Genomic DNA, 14,725 nt, shown 5'->3' with positions numbered 1-14,725 from the left:
CTGGAGTCTATTTCAGATTCTGTGTCTCCCTCTCTCTCTCTGCCCCTCCCCACTCACGCTCTGTCTCTCTCAAAAATAAACAAACATTAAAAAAAATGATAATACCTAATAATTAAACCATACTGTACCGTTTACAAGATACTTTTCAAATAGATTCTCACAATTAAATCTTTTGAGTTATATTTCAGAATAATATACCCCATGTAAAGAAAGACATACCTTTTTTTAAGATCAGAACAATAAATGTGAAACTAATAATTAATTGCACAAAAATAAGAATGGTGACATACCTATACTGTTCGTAGAACTGCACCACATAAGCAGGAAGCCAGTACATGTTAAATTTATTACACCAAAGAGCAGTATCTTCCAGGACTGTGAAAAAGAAAATCACTCTTATTTGCATAGTGCTAATAAACTTCACTGGGTTTATTCAAGTTGCTGCAATTCATACTCCACAAAGGAATAAACCCAACTTCCTTCAAAAAGTCAGTGTCCCATTTTCTATATCTACCAAAATTATCATCAACCTATTTATTATTATAATATATGTAAATCTAAAACAATAGAAGGGGAATTCTTCAAGAGAAAAAAATCCTGCCATAAAAACTCTCAAACAGTTGAGAAAAATAGGCACTTACTTTAACACCATTTTGTCTCTATAAATATGTACATAGAGACAATGATAACAAATGGGGCAAAATATAAAGCAAATGGTGAACCTGAGTAAAGGGCTTAAGGGAGTTCCTCACACTAATCTTGTGACTTTTCTGTAAACTTGAAATTATATCAAAATAAATTTATTCATTCCCTCCCCTGAAAAAGGGCAGCACTTACTTATTCACCAAATAAGTCATATGAAATAGGACTACAAAAGAGGGAAAGACTACCATGGTTTAGAAGTTCACAGACCTGAGATACACCCTGAGAGTAGCTAGGATTTCATCAGAAGATTTCATCAGAAGGAGAAAGGGAATTCTAAAAACAAGAGATCAAGCGTTTTTTTTTTTTTTTAATTCTTGTTCCACTCTACTCCGTACAAAGAAGGGAGATCTATAATTGTGTGAATGTAGAAGTGAAAGAAATTAGCGAAAAGGGAATTATATGTAGGCATTAAGATTAAACAGATATAATTGCAAAAGTCAAGTGTGGGATAGGATGGCTTTAGAACACAGATGGAAAATGCAGGTTTAGAATGAAGAACAACTCTTTTCAGAAAGGTGAGAAGGATAAGAAGGTGACTGAAGGGACAGAAACTGTGAGGCAGAAAGAAGTGACAGCGAAATCGCACAGAGCTAATACCTTATAAATCTCCAGAAAAGAACAACGTGTTTTTCGAAAATTAAGGGATATGGTAAAGTAGGACTTAAATCAAGAGGAGAGTTTGCAGAATAGCTATTATAGTGAGAATACTACTGAATTGTCAAAAGAGAGAAAAGAATTACCAGCATGAATTTATGGTAGACAGCATACTGCAGGTTTCCCTACCCCTAGGAGCAAAACCAGAGAAGCAGGTGAGGTAGGGATGTCAGAGACTGAGAGCTGATAGGATAGGTTAATGGGACAAGGGACTCTAAAAGTGAGGACATTAATGAAATGACTGGACATGAGCTCTAGTCAGGACAGGGATGGAAGAATAGTCAGAAAAAGAGGATAAAAGCATGTAATTTGAAAATGACCTTCTCTGAAGCTCTACTGATGAATCAAGCTATTCATCAACAAATATTTGAGTACCTTTTTTGTAACAGACACTTTTCTAGGCACTGGAGATACAGCAATGAACAAAATATGGACCTTATAATCTAGCTGGGATGACAGACAACAAACAAATATATAACATCAGGTGGTGGTAAGCGCTACAAAGGAAAAATAAAGTGTGTAAGAACTCAGTAATGGGTGTCATGGAAAGGTTGCTCTACTAGACAGTAGACAGGGTAGTCAGAAAAGACCCCTTTGGTGAGGTAACATGTGACCTGAGATTTTACAGAGGCAAAGGTGCTAAGCATGCAGATATCTGGGAAAGAAAATGGGTACCACGGTGCAAATGCCCTAAGATAGAAGAGTACCTGGCCTAGGATGGCTAGGCAAGAGAGGTGAGAGGGAATCTGGGGCTCCATCGAGTAGTATCTTGTATGCTAGCAAAAGACCTGGGGTTTATTTCATATGAGATGGAAAGTGACTTAGCTTTCATAAAAGATCATCTAGCTTCTCTATTTTGAATGTACTGCATAAGGGCAAAGAGAGAAGTGGGAAGACCATTTAGAACATGACTGCAATAATCCATGTGAGAAATGGTGGCTTTGAAGTTGGTAAGAAAGTGTTAAAAGAGTCAGATTCTGAGTACTATATTAAAGATGGAGCTAGCAAGATTTACTTATAAAATGGATGAGGAACGAGAGAAAGACAGGTAAGAACAACTCCAGGGTTTCTGGCCTGTGCACCGCAAGAAAAGAGTGGCCATTTAGTGAGGAAGGGACAGAAAATCAAAGTTCAGGTTTGACCATATTAAATTTGAGATGCCTGTTAAATATCCAAGTAGAAATGCTGAAAGGGCCATTATACATAGGAATCTAGAAGTAGGGGAGAAGTTAGAGATTGAGATATATATATGGGGTCATCAGCATATGAAGTCAGTGTCACCTAGATGTAACAAACACAAGCAACAGAGGCTAAAGCTCTAAGAGGTGGGATGCTCTAAAACTTAAAGATCAGAAAGATGACAGGAAAGTGATGAACAACAGCCAAGTAAGTAGAAGGAAAACCAAGAGTGATGTTTCAGTCCAAATGAAAAAAGTGCTTTAAGGAAGTGACCAATTTTTGTCAAATGCTATTTTGAAGGTTAAGTAACATGGGAAATGAGAATGAACATTGATTTTGGCAACACAGAGGTTATTTGTTAAAGCTGTTACAGTGGATTGATGGGAAGTAGAGCCAGGGAGAAGAGAAAGTGAACAGAGTAAAGACAATTCTTTTAAGTAGTTGTTCTATAAAAGGAAGCAGAGAAATGAGGGAGTAGCTGACAGTGGAAGACATGGCATGTAACAATGATGCAAGAAGGAACAATGATGCAAGAGACAGAAGGAACAATCGTAGGAAAGTTGTCTTTGAGTAAGCAACAAGTAGAGGCACTGGCCTTACAAAGAACAGAGTTCGTTTATAGAGACAGGCGCAAAGATAGTGTTGGTGGATGACAGGATGTGGAATCATTTTCTGATTACTTCTTTTCGTTTAGTGAAACAGGAAGCAAGACCAATAGGTCAGAGTGAGGATGAATAAGGTTTTGGAAGTTTGAGGACAGAAGTGAAAGAAAATGGGTTAAAATAACCATCTAGAAAAATGGAAAAGTGAATGAGCTAAAAAATATAGAATGGGCAGCTCTAATGGCATACTTGACCATGAATTTAAAATCAGACCGGGGGCGCCTGGGTGGCGCAGTCGGTTAAGCATCCGACTTCAGCCAGGTCACGATCTCGCGGTCCGTGAGTTCGAGCCCCGCGTCGGGCTCTGGGCTGATGGCTCGGAGCCTGGAGCCTGTTTCCGATTCTGTGTCTCCCTCTCTCTCTGCCCCTCCCTTGTTCATGCTCTGTCTCTCTCTGTCCCAAAAATAAATAAAAACGTTGAAAAATAAATAAATAAATAAATAAATAAATAAATAAATAAATAAATAAAATCAGACCAGTCACCATGTTTCTCTTAGGCTACATTCAATTGGGTACAGCCACAGAGTAGGAGGAAAGTAAACTTAATGATGTTAAGGATTTGCAGAAAGTATCAGAGAATGAGAGACAGATGGAAGGAGGGCACAAAGGAGTTTAAGACATATGCATGAAATAGGTAATGATGAACCAAAGAATCTAAACTGGATAAGTAAGCAAATGAGGATAAGAGAAGTAAAAAATAGTGAAAGGATGGCAGTCAATGGATTAGAGATCCTAGTAAGACTGAAGAATTACTGGAATTGGGGTAATACAAGGAGTGAACTGGAAAGACAGATGCTAACTATGAGTGAAATGCTTGAAAATGAGACAACAGGCAGTTTTAGCTATTATAAATGATAATGTCTGTAGTATGATCACAGAAGTGGATAGTTGGAAGGGATGTATGACAAGATTATTTGTGGTAAGGAAGTAAGGAACTGAGAGGTAAGGATCTTCCTTATAAGAAATTACCAAGAACTAAGATAGGAGTAGTAGTAAAAAGAGACGAGCTTGGGTACATCTTGTAAGATTTAAGTTATGATAGAGTTATCTGCACAATGTAGGTGTTCCTAGATCAGTTTTGTTCCTACTACCAATTCTGTGGTGTACTGTATATGGTTCAGGAGTTTCCTGTTTACTTCTGTAATGTGGTTGCTTTCCATAGAACATTATAAAGTTCTACTTATCTGTTTTCAAAAGATCATCCTAAATGGACTAGACACACAAGTAGCAGATGAATTTCCTACCTTTGGCTCTTTAAGTTTAACAACCACAGCAGTATACTATTTGCAAATATTAGAATTATTGAGTTCTGCCTATATTCCAAGGTTTTAGCAAACAGAAGATACAGTGATAACAAACAAAGAACAGAGTCTCTAGTCGAGTATCACAATACATGGCCAATATCACTGGTTTACTTATGTTCCAGTGAAGCTAGGTGTATTTGAAATTTTTCACATATTTATTGCTTATTTTGTACTTTTATTAAAAAGTGGACAAAATAAGATACAGTCACTGTCTTCAGGGAGCTTATAGTATAATTTACACAATAACGAGAACAATGAAAACAAAACTAGGTCTATATTGGTGACCAATATGGGGCTTGAATTCACAACCCTGAGATCAAACCAATTATCTTTTTACTTACAGTATCAAAGCATAAATTATTTTTCTTTCCATACAATAAAAATAAGTAAACATGGCTTCAAACTACACCTATTAGATTTGTAAAAAAAAAAAAAAAAAAAGGTAAAAAATAAAGTTGAGATGCTGAAAAAAATAAATAAAAGGCAATCACAAAATAATTTATCTTTAACACTCATTAGAATTAGACTAAGAACCTTAACTGAAGCCTAGCTTCCTCCCAAGCAAACAACTGTGTATGAAAATACTATACTTTTACATTAAAAATGTGCTTATTCAGGGGTGCCTGGCTCACTCAGTTGGTAGAGCACGCAACTCTTGATCTTGGGGTTGTGCGTTAGAGCCCCACACTGGGCACAGAGATTACTTTTAAAAACAATTGCTTATCCAACATAAAAAAACGAAAACAGTGTGGTGGGGTGCCTGGCTGACTCAGTCAGTAGAGCATGTGATTCTTGATCTTAGGGTTGTTGAGTTCAAATCCCACATTGGGTGTAGAGTTTACTTAAAAACAAAACCAGTGTGGTGGGATCAAGAGTAATTTCTTTGTACCTTAAAAATGATCTTTTTCAATGTCATTATGTTGTCTGTGCAATGATTAAAAATAGAGTTAATAAATAACTTACCCTTCGGTCAGCTGCTACAAGTCTAAATTCCTGTAGTAACTTGCCAAAAAAAGATCTCTGTGGTTTTCTAAAGAGATGAATTGTCCCCTTTAAAATAAACAAAAATAAACAAATCAGCATTTAAGCATGTAATCTTTTTCATATCCTGTGATGTGATATAATAGTAACAACATTTACTGAACACTCAGTATGTGGCAATTATTCTAACCACTTTATAAGTATCTATTTAACTCTCACAATAATCTATGAGCTGGAAACAATTTTTAGTAAATTGTCCAAGGGGACATTGCTAACAACTGACTGAGCAGGAATTCAAACCCAGGCATTTTAGTACCAGACTATACTCTTTTATTTTTAAGTGTATTAGGTAATTTTGAACCAGAAAAGCAAACCATTTGCCAAACAGCTCTGCTGGAAATAAAATATTACATTTACCTAATCAAGAGGTTCTGTCTTAGGCAAAGTATCTAGCATCCTGGCTAGCCTCTGTAGTCCTTGTTAGTTCACAGTATGGGTCCAGTAGAGAAAAGGCATGATGGTGGGGTTAACAAGAGAAGAAATGTTAACTGGAGACTAGAATTTGTCACTCAAATATAGGAAACCTTAGCATAAAGGAGAGTTTAAGCACATAAGGGAAATTGTTTTATGATTAAAGCAGTATCCAACATCAGCAGGAGAAAATATAAGCTACTCAATACATGGTTTCTTGGAAAAATTAAGTTGGATCCTTACTATATTTCTTACTTTGATTTTTTATTCTGTTAAAGTTAAAACACAAAACTATCGCGTACTTGAAGAAATTTATGGATGTATAATTTCATCACTATCTTGGGAATATAATACCCTATGAAAAATAAAAACAAAGACAACTTGGGGTGCCTGGGTGGCGCAGTCGGTTAAGCGTCCGACTTCAGCCAGGTCACGATCTCGCGGTCTGGGAGTTCGAGCCCCGCGTCGGGCTCTGGGCTGATGGCTCAGAGCCTGGAGCCTGTTTCCGATTCTGTGTCTCCCTCTCTCTCTGCCCCTCCCCCGTTCATGCTCTGTCTCTCTCTGTCCCAAAAATAAATAAACGTTGAAAAAAAAATTAATTAAAAAAAAAAAAAAACAAAGACAACTGGGAGGAAAGACAAACTGTGGAAAAAATAATTTTTAATTATTATTCCAAAAGCAAAGTATTGTTTCTAGGGATAAAAAAAAAAGTCTTTCACAATTTTCAGTGGGTCATGTACAATAATTTGATTGCTAAGTGCCATGTACTTAAATATTTATTTGGATTTTAATTTTAGCAAAATGCTTTCCTAGATGGTAAGGCCATGATCACCATTAACAACCATACTACATTTCTACCTCATTACCACTGGCTGCTTTGACTTAAACACTTAAACTCCACAGAAAGCAGTGGAACTGAATGTTAACAGATTTAAAGTGAGGAAAACTCAGATTCAACTCAAGCACAGGTATGATTTTCCCACAGTTAGCATCTGGGAACATCTCAGTAGTTATATAAAAAAAAGATATATCCCATCCTTCAAAACTCAGACATGTCATTAGTTACATTAGGTTGAGACTCAGAAGAGGCAAAAAATAAGGTTGAGCCACTAGAAATCTGGCATAAAAAAACAGAATGTTGATAATCATTGAGGCCAAGTGATGGCTACACGGGGGCCCATTATACTCTACTTTCCTATGTTTGAAAATTTCCATAATAAAAAAAATTTTAAGTGAAACAGACTTTAAAATATAAAAATAAAGCATTAGAACAAAGTGTTACTGACTTTGCTATCCGAATAAAGACCAGTGTGTGTGTAACTCTAAGGCTTTGCTAAGCTACTTCAGGTGAAAAGGAACAATATGCTACTTTCATTTGAAATGCTAATGAATGTTAATGTTAATGAATATACCCTATTCTTAATGAGTTATATGTCAGTTATTTTGTCCCAAAAATAAATTCTGCTTAATGCTGTTATCTTCTACCTTCATCCCACTTTAAATTATTTAAGTTACTTTAACTTAAGTTTTAGGTTGAGACAATAAGGTTTTTAAAAGGCAGAGGGCCATTTCTGATGCCATTCTGATATTAGCTAAAAGAGGTAAGAACCCACGAAAATCCTAAATTCATGTCACTTTTTCCAAAATTACATTGGCTGTCCACTGCTATCAAGATAAACTCCTAATTTTACAATCTGAAATTCAATGCTTTCAATGACCTAGCCTCAGTTTCTTTCCAGCTTTACCTCTTGCTTCAGGTAGGAAATCAACTCAAACTAAACTGGTGTACCCCTGTCTCATAATGGTTAACACTCTAGAATGAAAAGGTCAGACTTGTCTAACCCAAGCTCTAACAGCCCTGTAATACCTGGCAAGTTACTTGACCTCTGTTTCCTCATTCAAAGGAGAGTAATGAAAAGTAGATTCAGAGTGACGGAGTAAGGCACAAAGCACCATTTCATGGGTGACTTTCTATATGAAGCCTTCCTAGATTATTCCAAACGATACTGTTTTTTATGCCACTTGCTTTGTAATGAACCAGAGGATAGCTTTCATCTTGTCATCTTGCACTGAAGTTAATTTTTTGGTAACTTCACTAATGACAAGGGCTATTATTTCCTTTACATTTTCTAAGCTAGCACTGTGCTTTGCATATAATACCTTAAATGCTACTATTTTCCTGTATTACTAATGTTTCAAGCATAAAAATTTAGTGCCATAGATATTTATTTGGTGTTTTATAAAACAGGTTTATATTGAAAAACCTCTTCTGGGCTAGGCACTGTTACAAGGCTCTGGGAATACCAGAGTGAATACAGAGGTCCTGCTCTCAAAGAGCTTAAAGTCTAGGAAGTGAGAAACACACCTGAATACACAATTTTAACAGTCTGTTAAGGGCCAGATGTTATTGGTAATTAGCACCAAGTTATCATGGGACCATGAAGGAGGTGCCTAACAGAATCTGGAGACAGGGCAGAAAGGCTCATGAGAGACTAAAGGACATGTAAGGATTACACTGATAATAATGAGTAGTGAAAGATCAATGATTTCCACAGAAGAGCATGCACAAGTTAGGTGCAAAGGCCTAATCCTTAGAGCATGATCTGCAAGCTGTTCACTGTGACCGGAAAATGAATATAAGTATATGCAAAAAGAGGCTATAAAGAAGCTTGACAACAGGTTAGTATGCCGTGGCAAATAGGACTTTATCTTGAGGATTATGCGGCGTGGTGAATGGAAGGATTTTAATCAAGTGAGCAAGGGAGTAGCATGGTCAAATTTTATAAACTTAATTCTGGCTACACAGTGGTGAGTATTTTGAAGAAAGGAGCTCGAAGGCTATTTGGTTAGATCCCCAAAAGTAAACTTTTACCCACTTTCTGTGTGTAAAAGAGGGATTACAGAAAATTTGCAGAAAAAAAATAAGTACAAATAAAACATTTTATCGACCATACCCACTCAAGGAAAAAGACTTAGAGTAACAATGGCTTAGGCACACTGAAACGTGGTCCTTTTCTCCTCCGTAGTCTATCAGTAAGAAATCCATGAATTTTTTAGATAATATGGTGCATACCTCTTTTGACGCTAAAGTTACAATCAATATATCTTTTGATAAAATTCGGAGAGCCATACACTTGATTTCTAAAGATATAACGAGACTAATTTCTCTTACAAAACCCCTTTAGATTAAACATCACATCCCCCAAACCATAAGGTATACTGGAATCTACAAACGCCGGGGAAAAGTGCACCAAAGACGTTTTACCAACACCTGGACTTTCTCCAGCCACTGGCCTTTTGAAAGCTGCATCAGGCACTCCATAAAGCCAGGTTGCACAGTGGGGCGTCAGTCTCAATATCCTATTCATATTAAGGCCAATAGTGTTGTCACTGATACAAGCCTCACTAAGTAGGGTCGCTGTTGCTGGGGACTTGTGTTCACATCTTTTGCTGGGGTAGTCGCTGACGCCAGTGGAGACTTATTTCTATAGCAAGTAAATCTCGGCAGGGGAAAGTCAAACTTGCTAAGAATTGGAAACTCGGCCTCCAGCAGGGCTGGGATCCCGAGCGTCTAAGGAACGGGGTGAGGGAGCGAAGGGGGATCAGAACTCTAGGGAGAATGCTTCGGACGTCAGCCGCTTCTCCCCGGACGCCGGAGGACAACTTCGAGGACCCCCTCCTCTGAGCAGCTGAGGCATGTCAAGGCCGCTTCAGGTTGAGAAAGGATAAGAGGAATCACCTACGACAGAAGCCCTCACACCCCCAGCCAACTCACCATGATAAGGAGCAGCACAGCTCCCGCCGGAAGACGACCTGGGAGCTAGTTTTTCCCTAGAGCGGAAGGGGTGGGGTATCAGAGGCCGATTGGCTGAGAGAGACGCGGGGGCGGAAGTGCGTGCATGGACCTCTTGTTCCCGCCCCATCCTGGGTTGCCCCTGAGTTCTATAGAGGTGAAGGTGGAGGCTAGAGCGACCCTACCGAGGCTTAGGTGGAGTAGAGAGCTAAAGTCAAGGAGACTGGCATTTATTTCTAATGCTGGCAAACTTTCACTTAGTGCTGAACATTTCTATGTTACGTGATTTAATTTTTTTGCAATACCTTGTGAAATAAATAGTATTCCCATTTGAGGAAGCCGGAAGAGCAAGAATCTTGCCCAGAGGCGTACATCTGGGTCTCTGTAGTAGTTGAAGTTGAACTCAGACTAATTACAGAATATCGTGTTCTATTTCCTAAAACACTAAATTGACATACAATTAATTTTATTACGGAAGTAATATTATAGAATACAGGAAATAAAATAGTTTGATAACGATTGAGTATCCAGCACATAAGTATCAGGAAATAGTCTTATGAAAATTATATACTAGTAAGACACAAAACAAGTAGGGAGAAAACAATGTTTAATATATTGATAGTGTCATGTAAAAATAGAGTTATGAGGTGAGGTGGGGTAGAGCCTGAGTCCTACAATTGCTTGGGTATCTGACTCTTGATCTCATCTCAGGTCTTGATCTCCAGGTCATGGGTTCAGTCCTGGTTGAGCCGGCTTGAAACAAGGAAATTATGAATCATGCTACAAAGTGTGATTGAGTAGCTCATTTATAGTAGTCAGAGAAAGGAAATAAAATTTGACTTCTGAAAGACAAAAGTCTTTCTGCGAAGATTACTCAAGGCAGGATAAAGAAGCCGTGTGCCTAAGTCAAAAACAAGCAGGAGTGTTTCAAGAACTGAAAGAAGACAGTATGTCTGGAGCTTTGTGCTTGAGGGGAAGAAATGAAGAGATCTAAATGGTAAATGGGTCAGATGAAGCAGGAATTTCTAATTTAGGGGTAAGGGGATTGTTGTTTTTTGCTTAAACAGGAAGCTGGTGGAGGGTTTTAACAAGGGAGTGACCTTTACACTGTGATATGGAGACTGGACTGGAGGTGGATGATAAGAGCAAACATTTACTAAGCACTTAATGTGGTAGGCACCATTCTAAGCGTTTAACATGTATTAGCTCATTTAATCCTCATAACAGCCATTTGATACAGATACTATTTTAATCCCTGCTTGGAAAATTGTGTGCCAAGGTCACACACTTACTAACAAAGCTGGAATTGTGTAGGCTAGAACTTAGTTCTAAGCCTTACCTGTTTCTCTGTGCTAACTACTCCTGGACAAGATTAGAAGCAGGAAGACAGGTTAGGACATTATTGCTTCATTTACACAGAGCAAATCATTGATTTTTGAAGTTTCTTTATAGTCTTTTTAAAAACAAAATTGGAATCAAACAGTACATATTGTACTGTTTTGTGTAAGGATGTATTCTGACTTTTCTTTCTCTTGTATCTTAATTTTTCCAGAATTTTGTATTACTGGCCTTAAAAAATTCAATCATAGGTATGTGCCTTAACGTACATAATTCCTCAGTGATGAGTATAACAGGGTGTAAATGTAGCATAAAGAAGTCTCTCAAGCTATTTTAAAAAAGAAGATATACTACAGGGAATTGGGTATAAAATCATAGTAAGAACTATACAGGAGATCAACAATGAAACAGAAGACTTGAGCAATACTACATACCTATTAGACCTAATATATCTCTAGAATACACCATCCAGTAACAGCAGAATACACATTCTTCTCAGGTGCATCTGAAGCATTTTCCAGGATAGTACATATGTTAGGTCATAAAACATTTTTCAAAAAATTTAAAAGGATTAAAATAGAAAATATGTTCTCCAGACATACTGGAATGAAATTAAAAATCCAAAACTACAGGAAATTTGGGATTTTCACATCTTGTGGAAATTTTAAAAAACATAGTCTTTAAGTCAGTAGGTCAAAGAAAAAATCTCAAGAGAACTTTGAAAACACACTGACCTGAATGAAAATGAAAATTCAACATACAAAATGTACTGGATATAGGAAAAGCTGTAGGTGGAAATTTATAGCTATAAATGCCTATATTTTAAAAAGAGGTAAGATCTCACATCAATAAACTAACTTTCCATCATAGTAAGTGCAAACCAAAGCAAACAAAAGGAAGTAACTAATAAAGCTTGGAGAGGAAATACATAAGTAGAGAATAGAAAAATAAAAAACTAAACAAAACCAAAAATTGGTTCTTTGAAAAGATCAATGAAATTGGCATAGCTTTACCTAGACTGACCAAGAAAAGGAGAAGACTCAAATTAATAAAAATCAGGAAAGAAAGAAGACATTTTACTACTGGTTTTGCAGAAATAGAATAAGGGAATATTATAAACAACTGTATGCCAACAAATTAGATAACCTAGATGAAATGGACTAATTTCTATAAAGACACAAATGTATGAAACAGACTCAAGAAAAAATAGAAAATTCAATTGACATTTAACACAATATTGAATTTATAATTAAAGAAAAAAAACTTTACACAAAGAAAAGCTCAGGCAAAGATGGTTTTACTGGTGAATTCTACCAAATATTTAAAGAATTAGCACCAACCATTCACAAACTCTTCCCCCAAAATAAGAGGGAACACTCTCCAGTTCCTTCTACAAAGCCAGAGTTACCCTTGATACCAGAACTAGACAAAGACAAGAAAACTACAGACCAACATTCTGTGTGAATATGGATGCAGAAAACCTCAACAAAATAGCAAAATGAATCCACCAACATATAAAATGAATCATATACCAGGAATGAGTGGGAATTATCACAGGAATGAAAAGTTGGTTCAACATATGAAAATCAGTGTGATATGCCATAATAATAAAGGACAGATAATCACATGATCATCTCAATAGATGCAGAAAAAGCATTTGACAAATCCAACACTCCTACTTGGAAAAACACTGAACAAAGTAGGAAACACAGAAACGGGTTATTTGAGTAACTAGTCCTTTTAGTTTGGAGGTATACTATTTTGTAATTAGACCTAGATCTTTGTATAAAATGTCATCAGGCTTTTTATTTTGAAAATATTTTTGCTGTTAACCTTATTCTCCTTCCAGCTCTTTTGCTATTATCTGTATTATAAAGTCTCGTTGCATGTGTTTTGTTCACATATTATTTAATGTATAAGGGACTGTTCCAAAGGAAACAGATGTGGAGTATAAACCTGCTAAACCTTCAATTCAATCCTAGCCAGTTCTAAGACCTAACAATTGGAAGTTCCATTAGACTGGCAATCAATTGTTGAAAAAGTGACTTGTCAAATTGTGCCTTGGTTATCCTGGGCCTCCGTGAGGACATGCCCTGTCTTGTCCATGTATCATTTTGGTTAGTCTAGGGGCGCCTGGGTGGCTCCGTCGGTTAAGCATTTTGGTTAGTCTATATTCTGCGGTCAATGATGGTTTGAATGTAATATCATTTCCTCTCCTTGGCTGCTTATAAAATATTTTTGCTTTTTTTATTTTCTGCAATCTGATGTATCCAGATATGATCTTTGTTGTATTTATTCTTCTTGGGGTTCACTGAACTTTTGGTATCTGTAAGTTGATGTCTTTCAACAAATCGAGGGCAACTTTAGGTATGACTGCTTCAAATGTTTCTTTTGCCCCATTCTCTTCCTCTCCTCTACTTTTCGGTCCTCAAACCAGAGGTAAATTAGACTGATATTTTCCCCTACTCCTGAAACCAATATTACACTATATGTTAAATAACTAGAATTTAAATAAAAATATGTAAAACAAAAATGACACATGAATTAAAAATAAAGTAAAACAAAAAGATTGATATTGTCCCACAGGTATCAAACCTTTGCTATTTCTTTTTTTTCTTCCTCTGTGCTTGAATTTGTAATTATATTGGCTTGTCTTCTGGGGGTCTTCCTTCTGCTGTGTCCAGTTTACTCTGAAGCCCATCCAGTGAAATTTATTTCAGATACTATAGATTTCATTTCAGATTTTTACTTTTCATTACCAGACTTTCCGTTTGGTTTTTAACTTCTATTTCTCCACTGAAAATCCTAATCTGTTCATCCATCTCTTTTCCCTATTCTATAAGAAGTATTAAAACTGTTTTAAAATAACTGTGTTAATTCCAACCTGTGGGTCATCTCTGCATTTGCTTCTACATATTTTATATTGATTATGGATTTTTTTCTTTGTATGATTAATTTTTTATTGTGTACTGGACTTTGTGGATATGTTGTGAGGACTCTGGATTTTATTTTCTTCTAAAATGTGTTTTCTTCTGGCTAGCTGTTAAATTACCAATGGATAATCTTGATGCTGTGAAAGCTTTATTTTAAACTTTGTTACAGTGAGTTTATCATTTTGCCCATAGTCCTAACAAAAGTATGGCCCTTAGGTCTAGGATGCTGTGCTTTCTCCTTATTATGATCCTTTTTGGATTTCAATGGGAAACCCAAAATACTTACTAAACGTCTCTTAGTGGAAATTTCGAACTTTGTATTCCCCTGGCAGCTACTTCTTCTCTACAGTTCGTTAGACTTCAACTATTGCTTTCTGCTAGGTTTGACTATTATACTGCACAGGTACAATTTTGGAGTTCACTAAGGATTTGAAAGAAATTTGTAGGCATATTCTAGGGCTTATAGTTCTGAAATTCTCTTCCAAGATTTCTCTCCTAATTTCCAGCTGTTCTACAAGCCCCAAATGTCCCCTCAGCCCAGAAAGACTATTACATTCTACTTGAAGTCTATTTCTAAGCACAGTGCACAAACTGGAAATTGCCCTTGGGGCAAAAGCTAGTTAATGTGGATCTCTTCTAGTACATGATTTTGTGCAATTTCTGCCTATTTCTGCTTGCTCTCTAGAGTCTTCTAATTATTGCTTT

General features: G+C 36.7%; 1 protein-coding gene across 2 annotated transcripts in view; it reads right to left on the bottom strand.

Annotated features, from left to right (window-relative positions):
• The window catches only part of SLC30A6 (solute carrier family 30 member 6), a 43,529-nt gene extending 33,690 nt beyond the window's left edge, over positions 1–9,839 (bottom strand). For both annotated transcript variants that reach the window (XM_040496455.1, XM_040496456.1), the window contains exons 1-3: positions 9,732–9,839; positions 5,468–5,554; positions 291–375 (exon numbers count right to left, since the gene is read on the bottom strand). In XM_040496455.1, coding sequence (XP_040352389.1) covers positions 291–375; positions 5,468–5,554; positions 9,732–9,734 — 175 coding nt within the window. In that variant the 5' untranslated portion in view covers positions 9,735–9,839. The remainder of the gene's footprint in view (positions 1–290; positions 376–5,467; positions 5,555–9,731) is intronic.
• Between the last annotated feature and the right edge of the window lie 4,886 nt (positions 9,840–14,725).

Source organism: Herpailurus yagouaroundi, unplaced genomic scaffold (genome assembly GCF_014898765.1).
Source record: "Herpailurus yagouaroundi ecotype Mexico unplaced genomic scaffold, PumYag 188, whole genome shotgun sequence".
In the NCBI taxonomy this organism is placed as follows: domain Eukaryota; kingdom Metazoa; phylum Chordata; class Mammalia; order Carnivora; family Felidae; genus Herpailurus; species Herpailurus yagouaroundi.
This window is presented reverse-complemented; position numbering and strand designations above follow the sequence as displayed.